General features: G+C 45.1%; 1 protein-coding gene across 1 annotated transcript in view; it reads left to right on the top strand.

Annotated features, from left to right (window-relative positions):
* LOC147452762 (tobamovirus multiplication protein 2A-like) overlaps positions 1-19315 on the top strand; it is a 60338-nt gene that overhangs the window by 39156 nt on the left and 1867 nt on the right. Inside the window, exons 3-5 of the mRNA XM_086518360.1 lie at positions 17076-17175; positions 17254-17334; positions 17419-17523. Coding sequence (XP_086374486.1) covers positions 17076-17175; positions 17254-17334; positions 17419-17523 — 286 coding nt within the window. The remainder of the gene's footprint in view (positions 1-17075; positions 17176-17253; positions 17335-17418; positions 17524-19315) is intronic.

The raw sequence follows: 19315 nt of genomic DNA on the forward strand, positions 1-19315 counted from the left end.
CTAGTGGGCTCTTCATTTGACCAATGTACAGTTGTGTGGGTTCATGCGCGATTGCCGAGGCAAGAGCCTCTTGCACAGGTACTGGATTAGCTAGCGGCTAATCCCCCCGCAGGTACAGGTGAATTCGGAGAGGTTTCACGCCAGAAATCTCATCCGATTCAAAGGGCAAGTAGCCCTACAGGTGCGGGAGCTCGAGGACTTGCTAGGGATGCGACCGGCACGCGGAACGGAGCCCGAAACAGTGAATTACAGCCTGCTGTGTATTTTTGCAGGTTTAGGGTTTTGGCCCTAAACGGACCCTAATACCCCCAGGAGGTTCGGGGACGCAAGGGGACCGCTGTACAGGCGATCTGGCGCATTTTCAGGGCTGAAAACAGAGAATTCAGCGTGCTGCAGATTCTCGCCAGGTTTTGCAAAGTGCCCGTATGCGTCGGGAAAGTCGGCCAATGCGTGGGAATACTGACCGTGAAGGGTTCTAGTACAGTTATGCTGCCGAAATCGGGCTGGAACAGTGGAAATTCAGCCGAGTTTGTGCGGGGCAGCTTGTAGGAACCACAGCGTTTATTCCCTCTTTTGAACAATAAAGAAATACCGAAAGGGGCGCCTAAGTTAGGGGCCAATCTGGTGTCTGTCCACTCATACAGGTGCAATCTAGCAGCCTGTATCCCTCTCCCCTTTGTTGTGTCTTGAAAGTACAGGTAAAATAGACGACTAATAATGGGTGAAAGCTAAATCAAGGTTTAAAGTAAAGTCTACCGCCCTTTTTGGATTGAACAGGCCGGTTTCATGGTTCCATCGACGGGATTAAATCACTTTTTCCCATAGAAGTGAGCCTTGGTCAGTTTTGGGCTTGAAGACACGGGGGATCATAGACGAGACACAGGGAATTGTAATTATGGCTGACAGACCAGATGATGTGACTGAAGAGGTTTCCTCTTCACAGGGTCAACAGACACATGAAGTGGGTGAGTCCTCAAGACCACCACAGACTGATGATGATATATTCAGGACCCAGTTGGCTACTGCTGTGGCTATGTTCACACAAGCAATGCAGAATCCGAGGTTTTTAGCCTTTCTGCAACCTCCGGTTCCGTCTCAGCAAGTTGGGTCACTGGATCATATTCAAAAGCCTGTTAAGGCTCGAACACAGGTGATTCATACCGCACAGTCAATGGAAACACCTGTACACTTGACGGAGAACATGCAGTCTCCACAACGTATGCCTAAGGTGCAAGAACAGGTGGCTGAGATGCCAGTTTTTCAAGCTGTACCAATTCAGCCCGCCACCTTTCAGCAGCCTATAGCTGGTTCTAATGGGCAGGGAAGCAACTTACAGGCTATGCAACAGGTCTTCCCACCACCTTCAGTACACCCTGGCTATTTTGGAGGTGGATCGGTATTTCAGAGCATGGCTGGTCATGCACCTGGAAATCAGTTTTATACGCCAGGAACAGTGTTTGCGGGTGCTCAAACGATGATGCCTAACCCCATGTACAGTGTCATGGGTATGCAACCAGGGTTTCAAAGCACTCAGGGACAATTTGGGATGCCACAAGCAAATTTTGGCATGGCTGGAATTACAAATCAGCAGCCAAATATGGCATTTCCAGGTCAAGTTAATAGCGGCCAAGGAACACAGATGAACCCTAATAGTGTTCCCATGTTTCAGTCACTTCCATATGACAATTTAACGCCGCTGGAGAGGCCAACTCCGTACAAAGAAGGTGGCAAAGGTGTGTCATTCACGACCTTTACAGGGTTTGATGACAGGAAGAAGGCTCTTTCATTCCTCCAGCAGTTTGATAAGGCCTATGCAGGGGGAAACTTTACAGAGGCTTCAAAGGTCCGCAAGGCAGCCACTTTCTTGACAGGGAATGCGGGACAATGGTGGACAACTTTATTGCTTCAAGGGCAAGCTCCGTCCACATGGATTTACTTCAAGCAGATTTTTGCAGCAGCATGGTTATCTGATGATTTCGAAGCAGATGTCATGACAGAATGGCACCAGCTTAATGCTGCCACTTGCAGAAATCTGGATGATTACAATCGGAAGTTTTGGAAAGCTCTACTTCCAGTAACTTCCTATAGGTTTGTGCCATTGACAGAACAGATAGAAAAATACTGTTGTGGCCTACCCAAAGGATTGAGAAAATACTGCACAAAGACCAAAGTCACTACTTTGACGCAGCTCATCGAGGTAGCAAACACTGGCAATGGTTTGCTCAAGGGAGAAGATTGTGAATTTAACACTGGCGTCAAGGCAGGATCAGGCAAGAAAAATTCAGCCAAGAAGCACGTTCCCAATGAGGCTCCTAAAGGGACTCAGGAGTCGGCCAACACAGGGAAAGACAAAGCTACGGCTGAATCAGAAAAAGGACCAGCAAAGAAATGGAAAAGACGTTTTCCTCGCAAGTCAGAAGAGCAAAAGAAGGTCCTGAGGACAGAGAACAAATGCTTTATATGTGAGCAGCCTGGCCACATTGCTTACAACTGTCCTACAAAGAAAAGGCCAGCTGATTCTGAAGACAAGGAGGACAGGAAGGGAAAGAAGCCCATGGCTGGTCTAGTGCCAGATATGGTGGGCGACAAGCCAAATTCAGATGCAAGTGAGCTTTGCAGAGCATGGGGAAAGGTTAGGGATCAAACAGTGCTTATCTTCTTTGATCCAGGTGCCAAAGCCAACTTTATTTCCCCAGAATTGGCTTCAAAGTTGGGAATCAGACCTGAAGAGATGGGGTATACAGCAGAGGCAGGTTTGGCATGTCCTGGCCATACAGAGGCTGTGACACCCATCATTGGAAAGTTGCGTCTACATATCCAGTCCTATGTAGATGCTGAAGAATTTTACATCATGCCACTGGACGGATGTGATGTGTTGTTAGGTATTCCTTGGTTGTTTCGTGTACAGGGAATCATGGATGCCTACAACAAAAAGATCACTGTACAGAGCAGGGGAAAGACTCACATTCTGGATGTAAAGCTTAAAGGGGAGTCTATTCCTACTGTATCAGCTTCTGCTATTACTTCTGTAATGAAAAAGCATCTTTCTGCGTACTTGGTTTTTGCACGTGAAGTGTCAGATTGTGATGAATCAAATTTATCTGTGCTAGATAAAGAAAGGTCAATGTTTTTACAACAGTATAGTGACTGTTTTTCCGATTCATTACCGTCTCAATTACCGCCAGAGAGACCCGAGGACCATGCGATAGATTTGGTGCCAGGCTGTAGCCCACCAAATAAGCCTCCGTACAGGGTTAGTGCGGCTCAGCAGAAAGAGATAATGGGCCAAGTACAGGAGCTGTTAGAAAAAGGGCTGATTCAGCCCAGTTCATCTCCATTTTGTTCTCCAGTATTGTTGGTGCATAAAAAGGATGGCTCATGGCGTATGTGCATCGACTACCGTGCACTGAACAAGAATACCATCAAGAATAGGTTCCCTATACCTAGAATTGATGATATTATGGACAAATTAGAAGGAGCAACTATGTTTAGCAGGATAGATCTAAAGAGTGGGTACCATCAGATCCGCATTAGATCAGAGGATGTGCACAAGACTGCTTTTAGAACAACGTTTGGCCTTTACGAATTTTTAGTGATGCCCTTTGGTCTCACAAATGCTCCTGCTACGTTCAATAGGATGATGGACAGAATTTTCCGTCCACACCAGCAGTTTGTTGGTACATTCTTTGATGACATGATAGTCTACTCAAAGAATGAAGAGGAGCATAGGCATCACTTGGCCATTGTGTTCAAAGAGCTACGCAGTCATAGGTTGCTCATCAATGCAAAGAAAAGTGAGTTTTTTTCTGGAAGAGATTCACTTTCTGGGACACATTGTCTCAAAGGATGGTGTCAGAATGGATCCTGCAAAAGTTGAAGCGATCAAGTCATGGCCAAATTTGAAGACGGTGCATGATGTCCGAAGCTTTTTGGGACTATGCTCCTATTACAGAAGGTTTATTCGAAATTTCGCTGAGATTGCTTCACCTTTACATGCTCTTCAAAAGAAGGCAGTCACCTTCAGATGGACACAGAAAGAGATTTCAACTTTTAATCTCTTAAAGGAAAAGATGACTTCGGATCCAGTCATTGTGTTGCCAGATCTTAGGAAGTCATTTGTGGTCCAGTGTGATGCCTGCGGTAGTAGCATTGGTGCAGTGCTAATGCAAGATGGCAGGGTAGTAGCCTATGAGAGCAGAATTTTGCAAGGGCCAGAGATGACCATGCAGGTCTATGAGAAAGAGTTACTGGCTGTGATTCATGCGCTCTTAAGTTGGAAACACTACCTGCTAGGTGCAGATTTCGTTGTCCAAACGGACCATCAGACCTTGCGATACTTCTTGACACAGACAAAGTTATCTGAAAAGCATATGCGATGGGCAAATATCTTGTCCATGTTCCATTTTCAGATTGTGCATGTGGAAGGCAAGAAGAACGTTGTGGCTGATGCCTTGTCAAGGAAGCCACAAATTTCAGCTGTGTCGATTCCTTATCATCATGAACTTGATGATATGAGAGAACAGTATGCAAATGATGAAGATTTTGCAAGGGTCTTCGAGCAACTAATGGATGGACAACGTCATGAACACTATCTTCTTAAAGACGGGTTCATGATGATGCATGGCAGATTGTGTGTCACAAAGCCATTGCGACGCAAAATTATGGAAGAGAGTCATGTCCCACCGTATGCAGGGCATCGTGGTATCGATGCTACAGTTAAAGCGGTAGAGACATTCTTCTATTGGCCTACATTGAGAAGGGATGTGGATGCCTTTGTGCGAGAATGCCTAATATGCCAAAAGGTCAAGTTTGACAGGCAAAAGGCACCAGGGTTATTGCAACCACTACCTATTCCAGATAAACCATGGGAAAGTATTGCTATGGATTTTATCTTTGATCTTCCGAAAACGCAGACAGGAAACGATGGTATTTGGACCATTATTTGCAGATTCAGCAAACAGGCTCATTTTATTCCTGTCAGGAAGAAGATAAAGCCAGATCAGATGGCACGCTTGTTTATGAGCAATATTTTCAAGTATCATGGCATGCCACAGTCGATTGTTAGCGACGTGATCCACGCATGACAAGTTTGTTCTGGAGAGGCTTGTTTGAGAATATGGGTACCACGCTCAAATTCTCTTCGTCATTTCATCCTCAAACAGATGGGCAGTCAGAAGAGGCAAATTCTACTGTCCTAGATCTGCTGAAGTGCTATGTGTCAGAGCATAAAGGAAAATGGGAGCAATATTTGCCATTGGTGGAGTATGCATACAATAATACAGTGCATTCATCAACTGGCAAGGCACCTTTTGAGATAGTTGAAGGTGGCAAGAAAGTTCCTCCCATACTGCATACAAAGGACAAGATATTTGAAGCAGATAAGTATGTTCAAGACATGGATGAAATGTACAAGAAGGTCAAAGTGGCCTTAGAAAGGACTCAGGCAAAGCAAAAGAAAGCAGCTGATCGTCACCGTCGTGAAGTGGTATATTCACTTGGTGATTGGGTGCTTTTACGCTTTGAAAAGGCAAGGTTAAAGAAGATGAAGGGCAAGGAAAGAGTGTTTCCAAAGCTCAGCATGTGTTACTATGGGCCTTTTCAAGTGTGCGACATAATCAGTGATGTTGCATATAGGCTGAAATTGCCTGACAGTTGGAAGATTCACAATGCGTTTCATGTGAGTCTTCTCAGACCCTATGTGGGTGATGTGCCAGAAGATATGCCAGCTGAAGATCAGCCGGAAGTCGAGGAACTTGACGAGATCTTGGTCCCTGAACAGATTTTGGCACACAAAGAAAGGAAAGTGAAAGGCAAGGTTGCTAGGCGTTACTTGGTAAAGTTCAGAAACTATCCACCAATGGATGCTAAGTGGATGGAAGAAGGTGAACTTGCAGAGTCACCAACTGTGTTATCACTTTACCTGGAAGCCTTCGATTTGCAACCTACCTTGACCCCTTGAGTTTCAAAGCTACATGGATTGTCAGTGTGACAATGGCTTTTGAAACAAATGATGTACATGGTATTTAAAGTGAGCTCAAATCAAATACCTGTTACATGAATGTTAGAGCTGTACAGATTGTCAGTTTGGCAATTGCTCTTATGGAATGTCCAAAAGTTTGGTTAGTGCTATAGAAGTGAGTATTTCTTGTCAGTTTGTCAAGGATACAATGATTGCTTCTATTCAGGAGTACATGTGTAACTGCATTCTTAAACTGTCGGTTTGGGTATGCTCGAAAGTGTTACGGGATCCAACGTGTACTATAAGACAGTGGCAAAATGTGCAGCTACCATTTTGTCATTGGAAAGTTAGTGACTCAAAGCAATGGCAGAGTGCGAAGCTACCACTATGTCATTGGGACAGGGTTCACACGCAGGCAATACATGAGTCGACGAGGTGTTGAATACACCAGGGTTGACAATGAGCATGTATGTGTCGTATATGTGTCGACAGGTGTTGAATACATCAGTGTTGACAGTAAGCATGTACGACATAGATGCAAACGAGGACGTTTGAGATTTCAAGAGGGGGGTATGTCACCAGCGTGTGACTACTATCTATCCTTTTTGTTGATTTCTTTCTTATTATCTATTTACTTTCACTTTTTGGAAACACCCTCGGGAAATCTAACTGCCCTGCATTGCATAGCTAGTGTGGAACTGTCCAGAGGGAGTCCAGGCCTGAGGGCAAGAGAGCACTAAGGTTGGACAAGGACTATGGTTAGCCAAGTGGGGTCATTGACTAGCCAAAGTGGAATCCTTTGCTACAGAGGCTACATTTCAGTTCTGGATGTGGCCGCAGTGTACAAAGAGGGTCGGATGACCTAGAAAGATACAATGGCAGCATCTCCTAAAATTTAGGGAACTGCTATTTTGGGACCTGAAAATGTCTTCGCGTCATTACGTGCAGTTTGACATGGGGATCATTTTGTTACTCTGTGGCCAAGTCAACAGAGGCTGCAGGTGAGATATTTTTAGACCGAGGGTCTAAAGCGGGAAAATGCACAAATGAGTGACACTTGGCACTCTGAGGCCAGTTTACTACTTATAGAGAAGGCAAAAACGTGATTTATAGCTGGGAGGCTCATTTTGCAAGTCTCTGTCACAGGTTAAGAGCTATGGAGTGCTTGCTTTCCCTCTTATGCACAGTGCGGTGCCAGGAGTGATGCCCTGCACGCTACGCACTGCCCTCTCTCTCCCCTTTGGCAGTATGTTATGCCCCTCTAGTGGGCTCTTCATTTGACCAATGTACAGTTGTGTGGGTTCATGCGCGATTGCCGAGGCAAGAGCCTCTTGCACAGGTACTGGATTAGCTAGCGGCTAATCCCCCCGCAGGTACAGGTGAATTCGGAGAGGTTTCACGCCAGAAATCTCATCCGATTCAAAGGGCAAGTAGCCCTACAGGTGCGGGAGCTCGAGGACTTGCTAGGGATGCGACCGGCACGCGGAACGGAGCCCGAAACAGTGAATTACAGCCTGCTGTGTATTTTTGCAGGTTTAGGGTTTTGGCCCTAAACGGACCCTAATACCCCCAGGAGGTTCGGGGACGCAAGGGGACCGCTGTACAGGCGATCTGGCGCATTTTCAGGGCTGAAAACAGAGAATTCAGCGTGCTGCAGATTCTCGCCAGGTTTTGCAAAGTGCCCGTATGCGTCGGGAAAGTCGGCCAATGCGTGGGAATACTGACCGTGAAGGGTTCTAGTACAGTTATGTTGCCGAAATCGGGCTGGAACAGTGGAAATTCAGCCGAGTTTGTGCGGGGCAGCTTGTAGGAACCACAGCGTTTATTCCCTCTTTTGAACAATAAAGAAATACCGAAAGGGGCGCCTAAGTTAGGGGCCAATCTGGTGTCTGTCCACTCATACAGGTGCAATCTAGCAGCCTGTATCCCTCTCCCCTTTGTTGTGTCTTGAAAGTACAGGTAAAATAGACGACTAATAATGGGTGAAAGCTAAATCAAGGTTTAAAGTAAAGTCTACCGCCCTTTTTGGATTGAACAGGCCGGTTTCAAAAGGCACTAGGGTTATTGCAACCACTACCTATTCCAGATAAACCATGGGAAAGTATTGCTATGGATTTTATCTTTGATCTTCCGAGAACGCAGACAGGAAATGATGGTATTTGGACCATCATTTGCAGATTCAGCAAACATGCTCATTTTATTCCTATCAGGAAGAAGATAAAGCCAGATCAGATGGCACGCTTGTTTATGAGCAATATTTTCAAGTATCATGGCATGCCACAGTCGATTGTTAGCGACCGTGATCCACGCATGACAAGTTTGTTCTGGAGAGGCTTGTTTGAGAATATGGGCACTACGCTCAAATTCTCTTCGTCATTTCATCCTCAAACAGATGGGCAGTCAGAAGAGGCAAATTCTACTGTCCTAGATCTGCTGAAGTGTTATGTGTCAGAGCATAAAGGAAAGTGGGATCAGTATTTGCCATTGGTGGAGTATGCATACAATAATACAGTGCATTCATCAACTGGCAAGGCACCTTTTGAGATAGTTGAAGGTGGCAAGAAAGTTCCTCCCATACTGCACACAAAGGACAAGATATTTGAAGCAGATAAGTATGTTCAGGACATGGATGAAATGTACAAGAAGGTCAAAGTGGCCTCAGGCAAAGCAAAAGAAAGGAGCTGATCGTCAGCGTCGTGAAGTGGTATATTCACTTGGTGATTGGGTGCTTTTACGCTTTTAAAAGGCAAGGTTAAAGAAGATGAAGGGCAAGGAAAGAGTGTTTCCAAAGCTCACCATGCGTTACTATGGGCCTTTTCAAGTGTGCGACATAATCAATGATGTTGCATATAGGCTGAAATTGCCTGACAGTTGGAAGATTCATAGTGCGTTTCATGTGAGTCTTCTCAGACCCTATGTGGGTGATGTGCCAGAAGATATGCCAGCTGAAGATCAGCCGGAAGTCGAGGAACTTGACGAGATCTTGGTCCCTGAACAGATTTTGGCACACAAAGAAAGGAAAGTGAAAGGCAAGGTTACTAGGCGTTACTTAGTAAAGTTCAGAAACTATCCACCAATGGATGCTAAGTGGATGGAAGAAGGTGAACTTGCAGAGTCACCAACTGTGTTATCACTTTACCTTGAAGCCTTCGATTTGCAACCTACCTTGACCCCTTGACTTTCCAAGCTACATGGATTGTCAGTGTGACAATGGCTTCTGAAACAAATGATGTACATGGTATTTAAAGTGAGCTCAAATGAAATACCTGTTACATGAATGTTAGAGCTGTACAGATTGTCAGTTTGGCAATTGCTCTTATGGAATGTCCAAAAGTTTGGTTAGTGCTATAGAAGTGAGTATTTCTTGTCAGTTTGTCAAGGATACAGTAATTGCTTCGATTAAAGAGTACATGTGTAACAACATTCTTAAACTGTCGGTTTGGGTATGCTCGAAAGTGTTACGGGATCCAACGTGTACTATAAGACAGTGACAAAATGTGCAGCTACCATTTTGTCATTGGAAAGTTAGTGACTCAAAGCAATGGCAGAGTGCCCAGCTACCACTATGTCATTGGGACAGGGTTCACACGCAGGCAGTACAATTGTCGACGAGGTGTTGAATACACCAAGGTTGACAATGAGCATGTATGTGTCGTATATGTGTCGACAGGTGTTGAATACATCAGTGTTGACTATGAGCATGTACGACATAGATGCAAACGAGGACGTTTGAGATTTCAAGAGGGGGGTATGTCACTAGCGTGTGACTACTATCTATCCTTTTTGTTTATTTCTTTCTTATTATCTATTTACTTTCACTTTTTGGAAACACCCCTCGGGAAATCTAATTGCCCTGCATTGCATAGCTAGTGTGGAACTGTCCAGAGGGAGTCCAGGCCTAAGGGCAAGAGAGCACTAAGGTTGGACAAGGACTATGGTTAGCCAGTGGGGTCATTGACTAGCCAAAGTGGAATCCTTTGCTACAAAGGCTACATTTCAGTTCTGGGTGTGGCTGCAGTGTACAAAGAGCGTCGGATGACCTAGAAAGATACAATGGCAGCATCTCCTAAAGTTTAGGGAACTGCTATTTTGGGACCTGAAAATGTGTTTGGGTCATTTCCTTCGGAATGACAAAGGGAACATTTTCTTACTCTGCCGTGAAGTCAACTGGGCAACCGGTTGGGAGATTTTTAGGCGGCAACCCCGAAACGGGAAAATGCTTATAAATGTGGCAAGTGGCACCTTCTGGTGCACTTTCCTCATGCAAGAGAAGGGGGCGCTGAATTTTAAGCTGGGAGAGGCTCATTTTCAGATTTTGTCACAGGTTAAGAGCTATGGAGTGCTTGCTTTCCCTCTTATGCGCAGTGCGGTGCCAGGAGTGATGCCCTGCACGCTACGCACTGCCCTCTCTCTCCCCTATGGCAGTATGTTATGCCCCTCTAGTGGGCTTTTCATTTGACCAATGTACAGTTGTGTGGGTTCATGCGCGATTGCCGAGGCAAGAGCCTCTTGCACAGGTACTGGATTAGCTAGCGGCTAATCCCCCCGCAGGTACAGGTGAATTCGGAGAGGTTTCACGCCAGAAATCTCGTTTGATTCAAAGGGCAAGTAGCCCTACAGGTGCGGGAGCTCGAGGACTTGCTACGGATGTGACCGGCACGTGAAACGGAGCCCGAAACAGTAAATTACAGCCTGCTGTGTATTTTTCCAGGTTTAGGGTTTTGGCCCTAAAGGGACCCTAATACCCCCAGGAGGTTCGGGGACGTGAGGGGACCGCCGTACAGGTGATTTGGCACATTTTCGGGGCTGAAAACAGAGAATTCAGCGTGCTGCAGATTCTCGCCAGGTTTTGCAAAGTGCTTGTATGCGTCGGGAAAGTCACTCAATGCGTGGGAATACTGACTGTGAAGGGTCCTAGTACAGTTATGATGCCGAAATCAGGCCGGAACAGTTGAAATTCAGCCAAGTGTGTGCGGGGCAGCTTGTAGGAATCCACAGCGTTTATTCCCTCCTTTGAACAATAAAGAAATACCGAAAGGGGCGCCTAAGTTAGGGGCCAATCTGGTGTCGGGCTACTCATACAGGTGCAATCTAGCAGCCTGTATCTCTCTCCCCTTTGTTGTGTCTTGAAAGTACAGGTAAAGTGGACGACAAATTAAATGGGTGAAAGCAAATAAGGTTTAAGTTTAAAGTCTACCGCCCTTTTTGGATTGAACAGGCCGGTTTCACTTGCATTGCATAGCTAGTGTGGAACTGTCCAGAGGGAGTCCAGGGCTGAGGGCAAGAGAGCACTAAGGTTGGACAAGGACTATGGTTAGCCAAAGGGGGGTCATTGACTAGCCAAAGTGGAATCCTTTGCTACAGAGGCTACATTTCAGTTTTGGGTGTGGCTGCAGTGTACAAAGGGGGTCAGATGACCTAGAAAGATACAATGGCAGCATCTCCTGAAATTTAGGGAACTGCTATTTTGGGACCTGAAAATGTGTTTGCGTCATTACCTCCGGAATGACAAGGGGAACATTTTCTTACTCTGCCATGAAGTCAACTTAGCAACCGGTTCGGGGATTTTTAGGCGGCAACCCCGAAACGGAAAAATGCTTGTAAATGTGCCAAGTGGCACCTTCTGGTGCACTTTCTTCATGCAACAAGAAGTGGCGCTGAATGTAGAAGGAAGAAGGCTCATTTTTCAGTTTTGTCACAGGTTAAGAGCTATGGAGTGCTTCCTTTCCCTCCTATGTATAGTGCGGTGCCAGGAGTGATGCCCTGCACGCTACGCACTGCCCTCTCTCTCCCCAATGGCAGTATGTTATGCCACACTAGTGGGCTTTTCAATTGACCAATGTACAGTTGTGTGGGTTCATGCGCGATTGCCGAGGCAAGAGCCTCTTGCACAGGTAGTGGATTAGCTAGCGGCTAATCCCCTGCAGGTACAGGTGAATTCGGAGAGGTTTCACGCCAGAAATCTCGTCCGATTCAAAGGGCAAGTAGCCCTACAGGTGCGGGAGCTCGAGGACTTGCTACGGATGCGACCGGCACGCGAAACGGAGCCCGAAACAGTAAATTACAGCCTGCTGTGTATTTTTGCAGGTTTAGGGTTTTGGCCCTAAACTGTCCCTAATACCCCAAGGAGGTTCGGGGACGCGAGGGGACCGCTGTACAAGTGATCTGGCGCATTTTCGGGGCTGAAAACAGAGAATTCAGCGTGCTGCAGATTCTCGCCAGGTTTTGCAAAGTGCCCGTATGCGTCGGGAAAGTCATTCAATGCGTGGGAATACTGACTGTGAAGGGTCCTAGTACAGTTATGCTGCCGAAATCGGGCCGGAACAGTTGAAATTCAGCCAAGTTTGTGCGGGGCAGCTTGCAGGGAACCACAACGTTTATTCCCTCTTTTAAACAATAAAGAAATATCGAAAGGGGCATCTAAGTTAGGGGCCAATCTGGTGTCGGTCTACTCATACAGGTGCAATCTAGCAGCCTGTATCCCTCTCCCCTTTGTTGTGTCTTGAAAGTACAGGTAAAGTGGGCGACAAATTAAATGGGTGAAAGCAAATAAGGTTTAAGTCTAAAGTCTACCGCCCTTTTGGATTGAACAGGCCGGTTTCAGTCAACGCAAAAGCACTAGCACAATTGTCCTTCAAGCATTGGTATTTCCTTCTTGGTTTGTCAGAATCGATAGTTTTAGGTATAAAAGTCAAGTTTGGATCACGTTTTTGGTATGTACTCGCTGAAAGGTTTGACACTTTGTCCCATTTTTCATCTGCATTCTACTCACAGGCATTTAGGAAGCATAGTCCTTTTTTAGTGACCAAAAAATAGAATATGCGTTTATAAAATTGTGGTTGAAGTTGTTTTAGGGAGATCCTTGAGAGGAGATTCTTGACAAGGATGCACCCGAGATCGTAGACAAAGTTGAAGACATGGAGCCGAAGGAGTTTATTCTGCATCGTTTTCGACGCGGCCCAAAGAAGCAAGCATTGCAATCCCTTTTGAAGTTCAAGTGTCGCGACACCCACACAGCAGAGTGGGGTGACGAAGATTTCTTCGCAGATTCCCCGGAGTTGTTGGCGCGCTACATGAAAGCCATGCAACTCGGTACTGGTACCTCACCTATAAAAGGGGGGATGTCACGTGCACATCTAACCCTATGTGCATGTGGATAAGCTAACTTCTATTTCTAGGGTTTAGGACAACCTAAGAAGTGTTCTAGCACCCTTGTGAGCCTGTACGCACGACGTGCATGTCCAGGGACTTTAGATTAGTTACATACCCTTTGATTGCACATGAGCATATCCCGCGTCTGGTACATGTAGGCATTGGGAGTGTTCCCATATAGTTGCATTAGCATCCAGCCTAGGTATTTATCCGCATGTGAAACACCTCTTATTAATAGTTCATCAACTTATTAATAAGAGACATTTTTGCATCATTTTTGAAATCGTGGGATTTTTAAGTTGGATTGCCCGACCTAGCTTCTACCCCCCATATAAGTGACCCTAGGAATCACTACTCAACAATAATTTATTACCTCAGTACTAGCACTAGTACTCGTAGTACCTCAGCACCTCTAGCGTTTTTGCTCGCAACACCCATGGCGTTTTTCCATCAACATATTCAGCCCACCAGCGTTTTCAGCCATCAATAGCAAATCGCATCGCCGTCAGTTTTCAGCCCAAGCATCAGATCAGCCAGTGTTTTCAGATTCAGCCCTCAGATCAGCCAGCGTTTTTCAGTTTTCAGCCCATCGCCACCATTGGCGATAGCAGATCAGCCCATAGTCTCGTCACAGTTGCAGATCCCAACCAGAATCCCTAGTGTTTTGCAGTTTCAGCCCTTAGCCTCGCAGATCCTAGCACCTATAGCAAGATCCCATCAACATCTCAACATCTAGGACCATTGTATCAGCATTTGTGAAATCCAAAGCAAATACCTCTCTAGCGATAGAGAGGGGGGAGGGGGGTTTGGGACCCCATCTTGTGTTAGTCTTCTCTCTCTCTCTCTCTCTCTCTCTCTCTCTCTCTCTCTCTCTCTCTCTCTCTCTCTCTCTCTCTCATAGAACCTTCACTCATGGGGTCACTCTTTTCTCTCTAGTCTATTGCGTAGCTCTCATGAAGTAAAAGTTCTCTTAATCAGTAAAAGACTTGAGTACACACTGAGCACTCATCCTGGGCACACACCATCAATCACTTCCGCTACACTTAACAATGTGCAAGTGATCGCTGGTTTCTTTTCGGCACTTGGAGCAGCAAGTATTGATTGTGAATACGCACTACGAGTTGTTGTTTCGTGTTTGTGCTTTTTGCAGGAACTCCATCATAGAGATGGAGCAAGGAGGCTTTGGCCTACGCTTAGGGATTCCGGAAACGGAATTAGGAATGGTCTCCGGAGTTTCACACTCCATGTGCAGACGGAATTGAGAGCTCGCCTCTCAGAATTTCCCGTACGGGAAGGAATCGACCATCGAGTTTGAGATTTAGAAAGGAGGGGTTTCTTGTGCTTGGAAAAAGATTCTTCCTAAAAAAGATTCTCTTGGGGGGGGGGGGGACCAACCCATGTTTTGGTCCCCAATATTGTGTTGATCTTCTCCCTCGTCTCTTTTGGTTGAGAGTTTATTTATTTTCAACTTGTCGATTACTCGTGTGTGCTCCCGTTTGTGCCAGGCTCACAAGGGTGCCATAACACTTCCTAGGCTATCCTAAATCCCAGAAGTAGGAGTTAGCTTCTCCACATGCACATAGGATCAGATGTACACGTGACAGTATTCTGTTGAATGACTTTATGAAAAGATGTACATTGAAATGGGAATTTCTAAAATGAACTTGTTACTCATGTGTGTATTGTTTGAGTATGTGTCGAAAAGATGAAATGATTGCATCATTTTATCTATTTACCTAATGGGTGATATGAATGCGATGATAACGAGATTTAGTAAATCAAGGCATCCGTGAAAAGGTCAGCACGATCTGGATATGATTGCTAAATAAGTTACAATGATCACGATTCTCATATGAAATCTCAACAGGGATAATCATGTGAATGTTTAGTGACCGTCGTCTTTGTGCAAGTGTTGGATGTGCGGGACTTCCTACTTGGAGATATTGGCCAAGGCCATATGGGAGGAGAAGGGTGGGGGGGGGGGGGGGGGGGGGGGGGGGGTGGGCGCGGTTAGGATTAATAAAACCTAAACCACCCAACTTGGCCAAGGGGCTCTAACCTTTAATTAAATCAAAGAACGCAAAGCGTTGACGTGGCTGTGTCTTACGGATAGCATCGCAAAACGTGGGCCCTTGTTGATTTGGCACTTGTACGGATGGGGTGGAAATTGCAGAAGTGGTATCAACTTTTGGGTGATAGCTTTTGGAGCTACAACCTTTAGAAGCAAGAGCTTTTGGGGGCGCCTTGCTCTTGGCCTCCATTGTAAACTTTATAAGTTTCCCAGGCCTCTTCTCTGGTAGATCAGCTTGGGAGCACCTGCAGAGAGAGAACCCTCGGACATTGTACCTTGTGTAGCATCAAATACCGGAAGGGGCGCCAGTCTTTGGGGCTAGTGCATTTGGAAGCGGAACTCCACCGCTTTGTGTCGACTCTCTCTCTCTCTCTCTCTCTCTCTCTCTCTCTCTCTCTCTCTCTCTCTCTCTCTCGCTATTTCAAGTTCAGTTCAGTTGTTTGTAGTTTTTTCACTTGTGTTGCTGTAAATTTGTGACTCGGAGTGTCCAAGTCTTTTACAACTGCACTTGACATCATTTACAGCTGCATTCGGACCCTGAAGAAAGGACCGTTATCCTCCTTGGTGGGGAGGCTCGCGGGAAGCGGATGCCCTTCTGGGTACGTCGTGATCCGCACTTGAGGGACGGAACCGCAGGGCATGTGCTTGTGGCGAAGTTCCTCGGTGAAGTTGTACCCCGGTATTTGGGTGCTTTGCATAGGCGGATGGGGAGATAATACTCCCCTTCCTATGCTGTTATTTTGAATCTGATCCCTTCCGGGGGAAATGACGTAATTCTCCCCAAGCGAAGCTAGATGAGCTACAAGAGCGCCCAAGTGCCATTCCCCCCCGAGGGGGGTCAACTTCACCTAAAAGGGGTTGGGAGGTGCAAACCGGAGACAACACCAACCTCAGCGGAGGCCGCCTGTGAGCCAACGCCCTTCCAAGCGGGTATGGGATTTCCTAGGGGAAAACCGTCGGGTTTCAAAGGCAGTTTAGTGAGGTGAGCGATAAGTTACTTGGAGGAGGCAACTCCAAAGGGAAGACCGAAGCAAGTCCCGCAGTACCTGGGCCTCTGAACAGAGGTACTTGGTCGCTGTCACGCCCAAATCCAGGTGGCGAAGTGGGTCTCTCAAGGGATTAGTCATGGCTCGTAGATAATTCTGGATTCTCGTAGTCCAGAGGAAACTAGTGACAAAAGCGTCTGCCTTCGGTTTCTGGGTGCATAGTCCTGGTCGTTCTTCTTGTATACTTTTTTGGTGTATGAGGGGAGCGGCCGGGCGTGCCCTACCCGACTCCGAAAACAAAACAAAACAAAACAAAATTTTCAGAGATATGATTTTGCACAAAGTAGCTAATCAAAATTTTTTCCCTCTCGTGTTTGTGTTTGAGCGTATTCCCAAGGACGATTACCTATTGTACCAACCACTAGGTACATTTCCACCTTGCTTTGCATAGAGGAGCTCTAGCTTCTCAAGCAGGATTCCCTCAATTCCATTCTTGTTTCAGCAGTGAAGTTTGTTGCCAATATTGTGGTGCACTGTTCATGGCACAGGATAACCTGCTGTCTTACTGTCTTAAAAGTTCTCATGACGTGTAAAGAAATTTGGAAGGAGAATTAAAAAAACTTGATATGCTATCTGTTTTTTTAGTTTAGTCAATCATGTTTTAGTCTTTTTGTTTCTCTCACGTTTTGAAACACAGCTGCTTTAATTTGAAAGATCTCGCTTACAATTGTGTGAATCATATTGTAAGGGTAGCCATCAAGCCCTTTATTACAATGATGAACATTTAAAAAGATCTATGAAGCATAGGCCATTTATGAAGTGTAATGGCCAAGTTGTCATGATTGCTTGCATTGACAGCTTTATATGTGTTTTGCAGTTCACCAAACTAACCTGTAGCTTTTGGCAGGTTTTTGTATGTGTTCATAGGTGTTGGGGTGGTGATAATATTGATTACATGCTCTGGCTACATTGCAGCTGCCACCCAAAATGGATGCTGTCTTTCTTGTGTATCCTTTATGTTTGTTTGATGCTCACTGGAAAGTATCTGTTTCTGACTGTTTTAACTTTTCCTTAGCGTACGACAGTATTCTTTCTTTGTGGGTCTTGTGATGATTATAGAGCTGGCTATGGCTGCTTTCATTTTCTTTGATGATAGTTGGCAAGAGGTAAGAGCGGAGATGTTTTGTAAATGGTTTTCATAGTCCTTTTGTCGTGTGTTGAATTGCATTCATGGTGAATACATGATACAGGTCATACCAGATGACTCGACTGGTCAGCTGGACAGCATTGAAAGTTTCATTGAGGACAATCTTGAGATCCTGAAGTGGGTTGCTCTGGGGATTGTGGTTGTGCAGGTGAACATTTATGTGTAGTCAATAACTCTTTTATGCAAGGTTGTGAGTGTTTTTTAAGAGCAAAAGCAAGTGCATTTTGGAGAAAAAAGAAAAGCAGGTGTTTATAAAAAAAAATGAAAAAGCAAGTGCTTTTGAGGGAGATTTTTGGACATGAGAGGCAAGAGGGATGAAAAGATGAGATATTTGATTCTAAAGAGGAGAGACGATCAAAGCAAGAATGACCTCTATACAAACGTGCATCTACTCTTGGGCATTGACGATGTAAGTAGGGATGTCATAGCTGTTGTCCAAGCTAAGAATGATAAAAGTGATGATCTGAGGCAAGAGGGATGAAAAGATGAGATATTTGATTCTAAAGAGGAGAGACGATCAAAGCATGAATGACCTCTATACAAACGTGCATCTACTCTTGGGCATTGACGACGTGAGTAGGGATGTCATAGCTGTTGTCCAAGCTAAGAATGATAAAAGTGATAATCTTATTCTTCCTGTTTGGACGAGCACTGACGTTGAGGTCGCATATTGTCAAGTTTTGAACTTTGTATTACTTTGGTTATATTTAGGTTCTTCCTAGGTAGGTTCGTAGTAGTATTCATTTCTAGTATTTAGCTTACATTAGGATGTAAGAATTTGTTCCTTTAGAAGTTGTTGTGTGGAGTCTTATTTCTAGGATTAAGTCTTTGAGATGTCTTATCCTCGTTAGTTTAAAGTTGAGTACTTGTTTCAAGTTTTAGTCAAGTAAGCTGCTTCAACTTATTTTGCTCATGCATTTTCTAAAAGCATGTTCAAGTGAATAATGGTTTGTTTTATCTAGTTTTATTTAGTAGCAAACAAAGTGATTCAGTTTTTTCTTGTTTTCTTGCATCCCTTGTTTTTGTATTTTTGTGATTGTTTTATCCCCTCTTATAATTCGTAGGTTCAGACTATTCTGACCTTATGAAGGTATATAAAATTTTTTATGTTGTAGGAACAATCACAATAGACCTCATAGATCTATTTGAAGAGTCTTGAACTTGGGACCTCTTATCAAGAGGGAAATGGGATAACCAATCTACCATACTTCATGATAGAAAGGTTATTTCATTTTCCCTCTTTTTTTCCTCTTCTTATGCATATGCATGTGCGCACGCGCGCGCGCACACACACATGATAGAGAAACCAACTATGTTTTATACATAAATTTTGCTGGAACTTCATGAGAGAGAGTTGAGAAGACTATTTACAGTGAAAACATGTTAGCCTCCATAAAATCAGCTAAGAGAGAGAGCTGTACTACAGAGAGAACAATAGAGAGAATCAATAGCCTCTAGGGAGAGGAGAGAGAATCTTTCAATACGGGTTGCAGTTATTGGCGCGGATGGTGGTCCAATTTTTTTATTATCCTGGTGGTGTGCACCACCGGTTAGTCGGGAGTTTTCAAGGAATGTTGTCATTAAGTTTTGTACCGCAGCCCCTTGAGGCTCCATCCTCCAGTATGCCTTGGCAGATTTGTGCAGCCCTATCATGGAGTCATTGGCCTCTTCAGCTTCCTATCCTCCTTGTCTGCAGACGTCTTCATGCCTATACGGATCCATTGGTTGTCTCCCTCGGCCTTGTGATTCCTGGAGACCCTTGAGGGGTTTTTTTCACCATTGGTTGTATCTTGTAAGTTGTTATGTGGCTTCATGCTGTACTATGTAATTTACAGAGTCTGCATAGGAGTATTCTTGACACTTGCTCTGACTCACGAGTTTGACATGGAAATCTATGATCAATCATACGAATGCAATGGTCAATTGCATTCCCCACCTAG

Source organism: Adiantum capillus-veneris, chromosome 8 (genome assembly GCF_014529385.1).
Source record: "Adiantum capillus-veneris isolate H3 chromosome 8, ASM1452938v2, whole genome shotgun sequence".
NCBI classification, from domain to species: Eukaryota; Viridiplantae; Streptophyta; class Polypodiopsida; order Polypodiales; family Pteridaceae; genus Adiantum; species Adiantum capillus-veneris.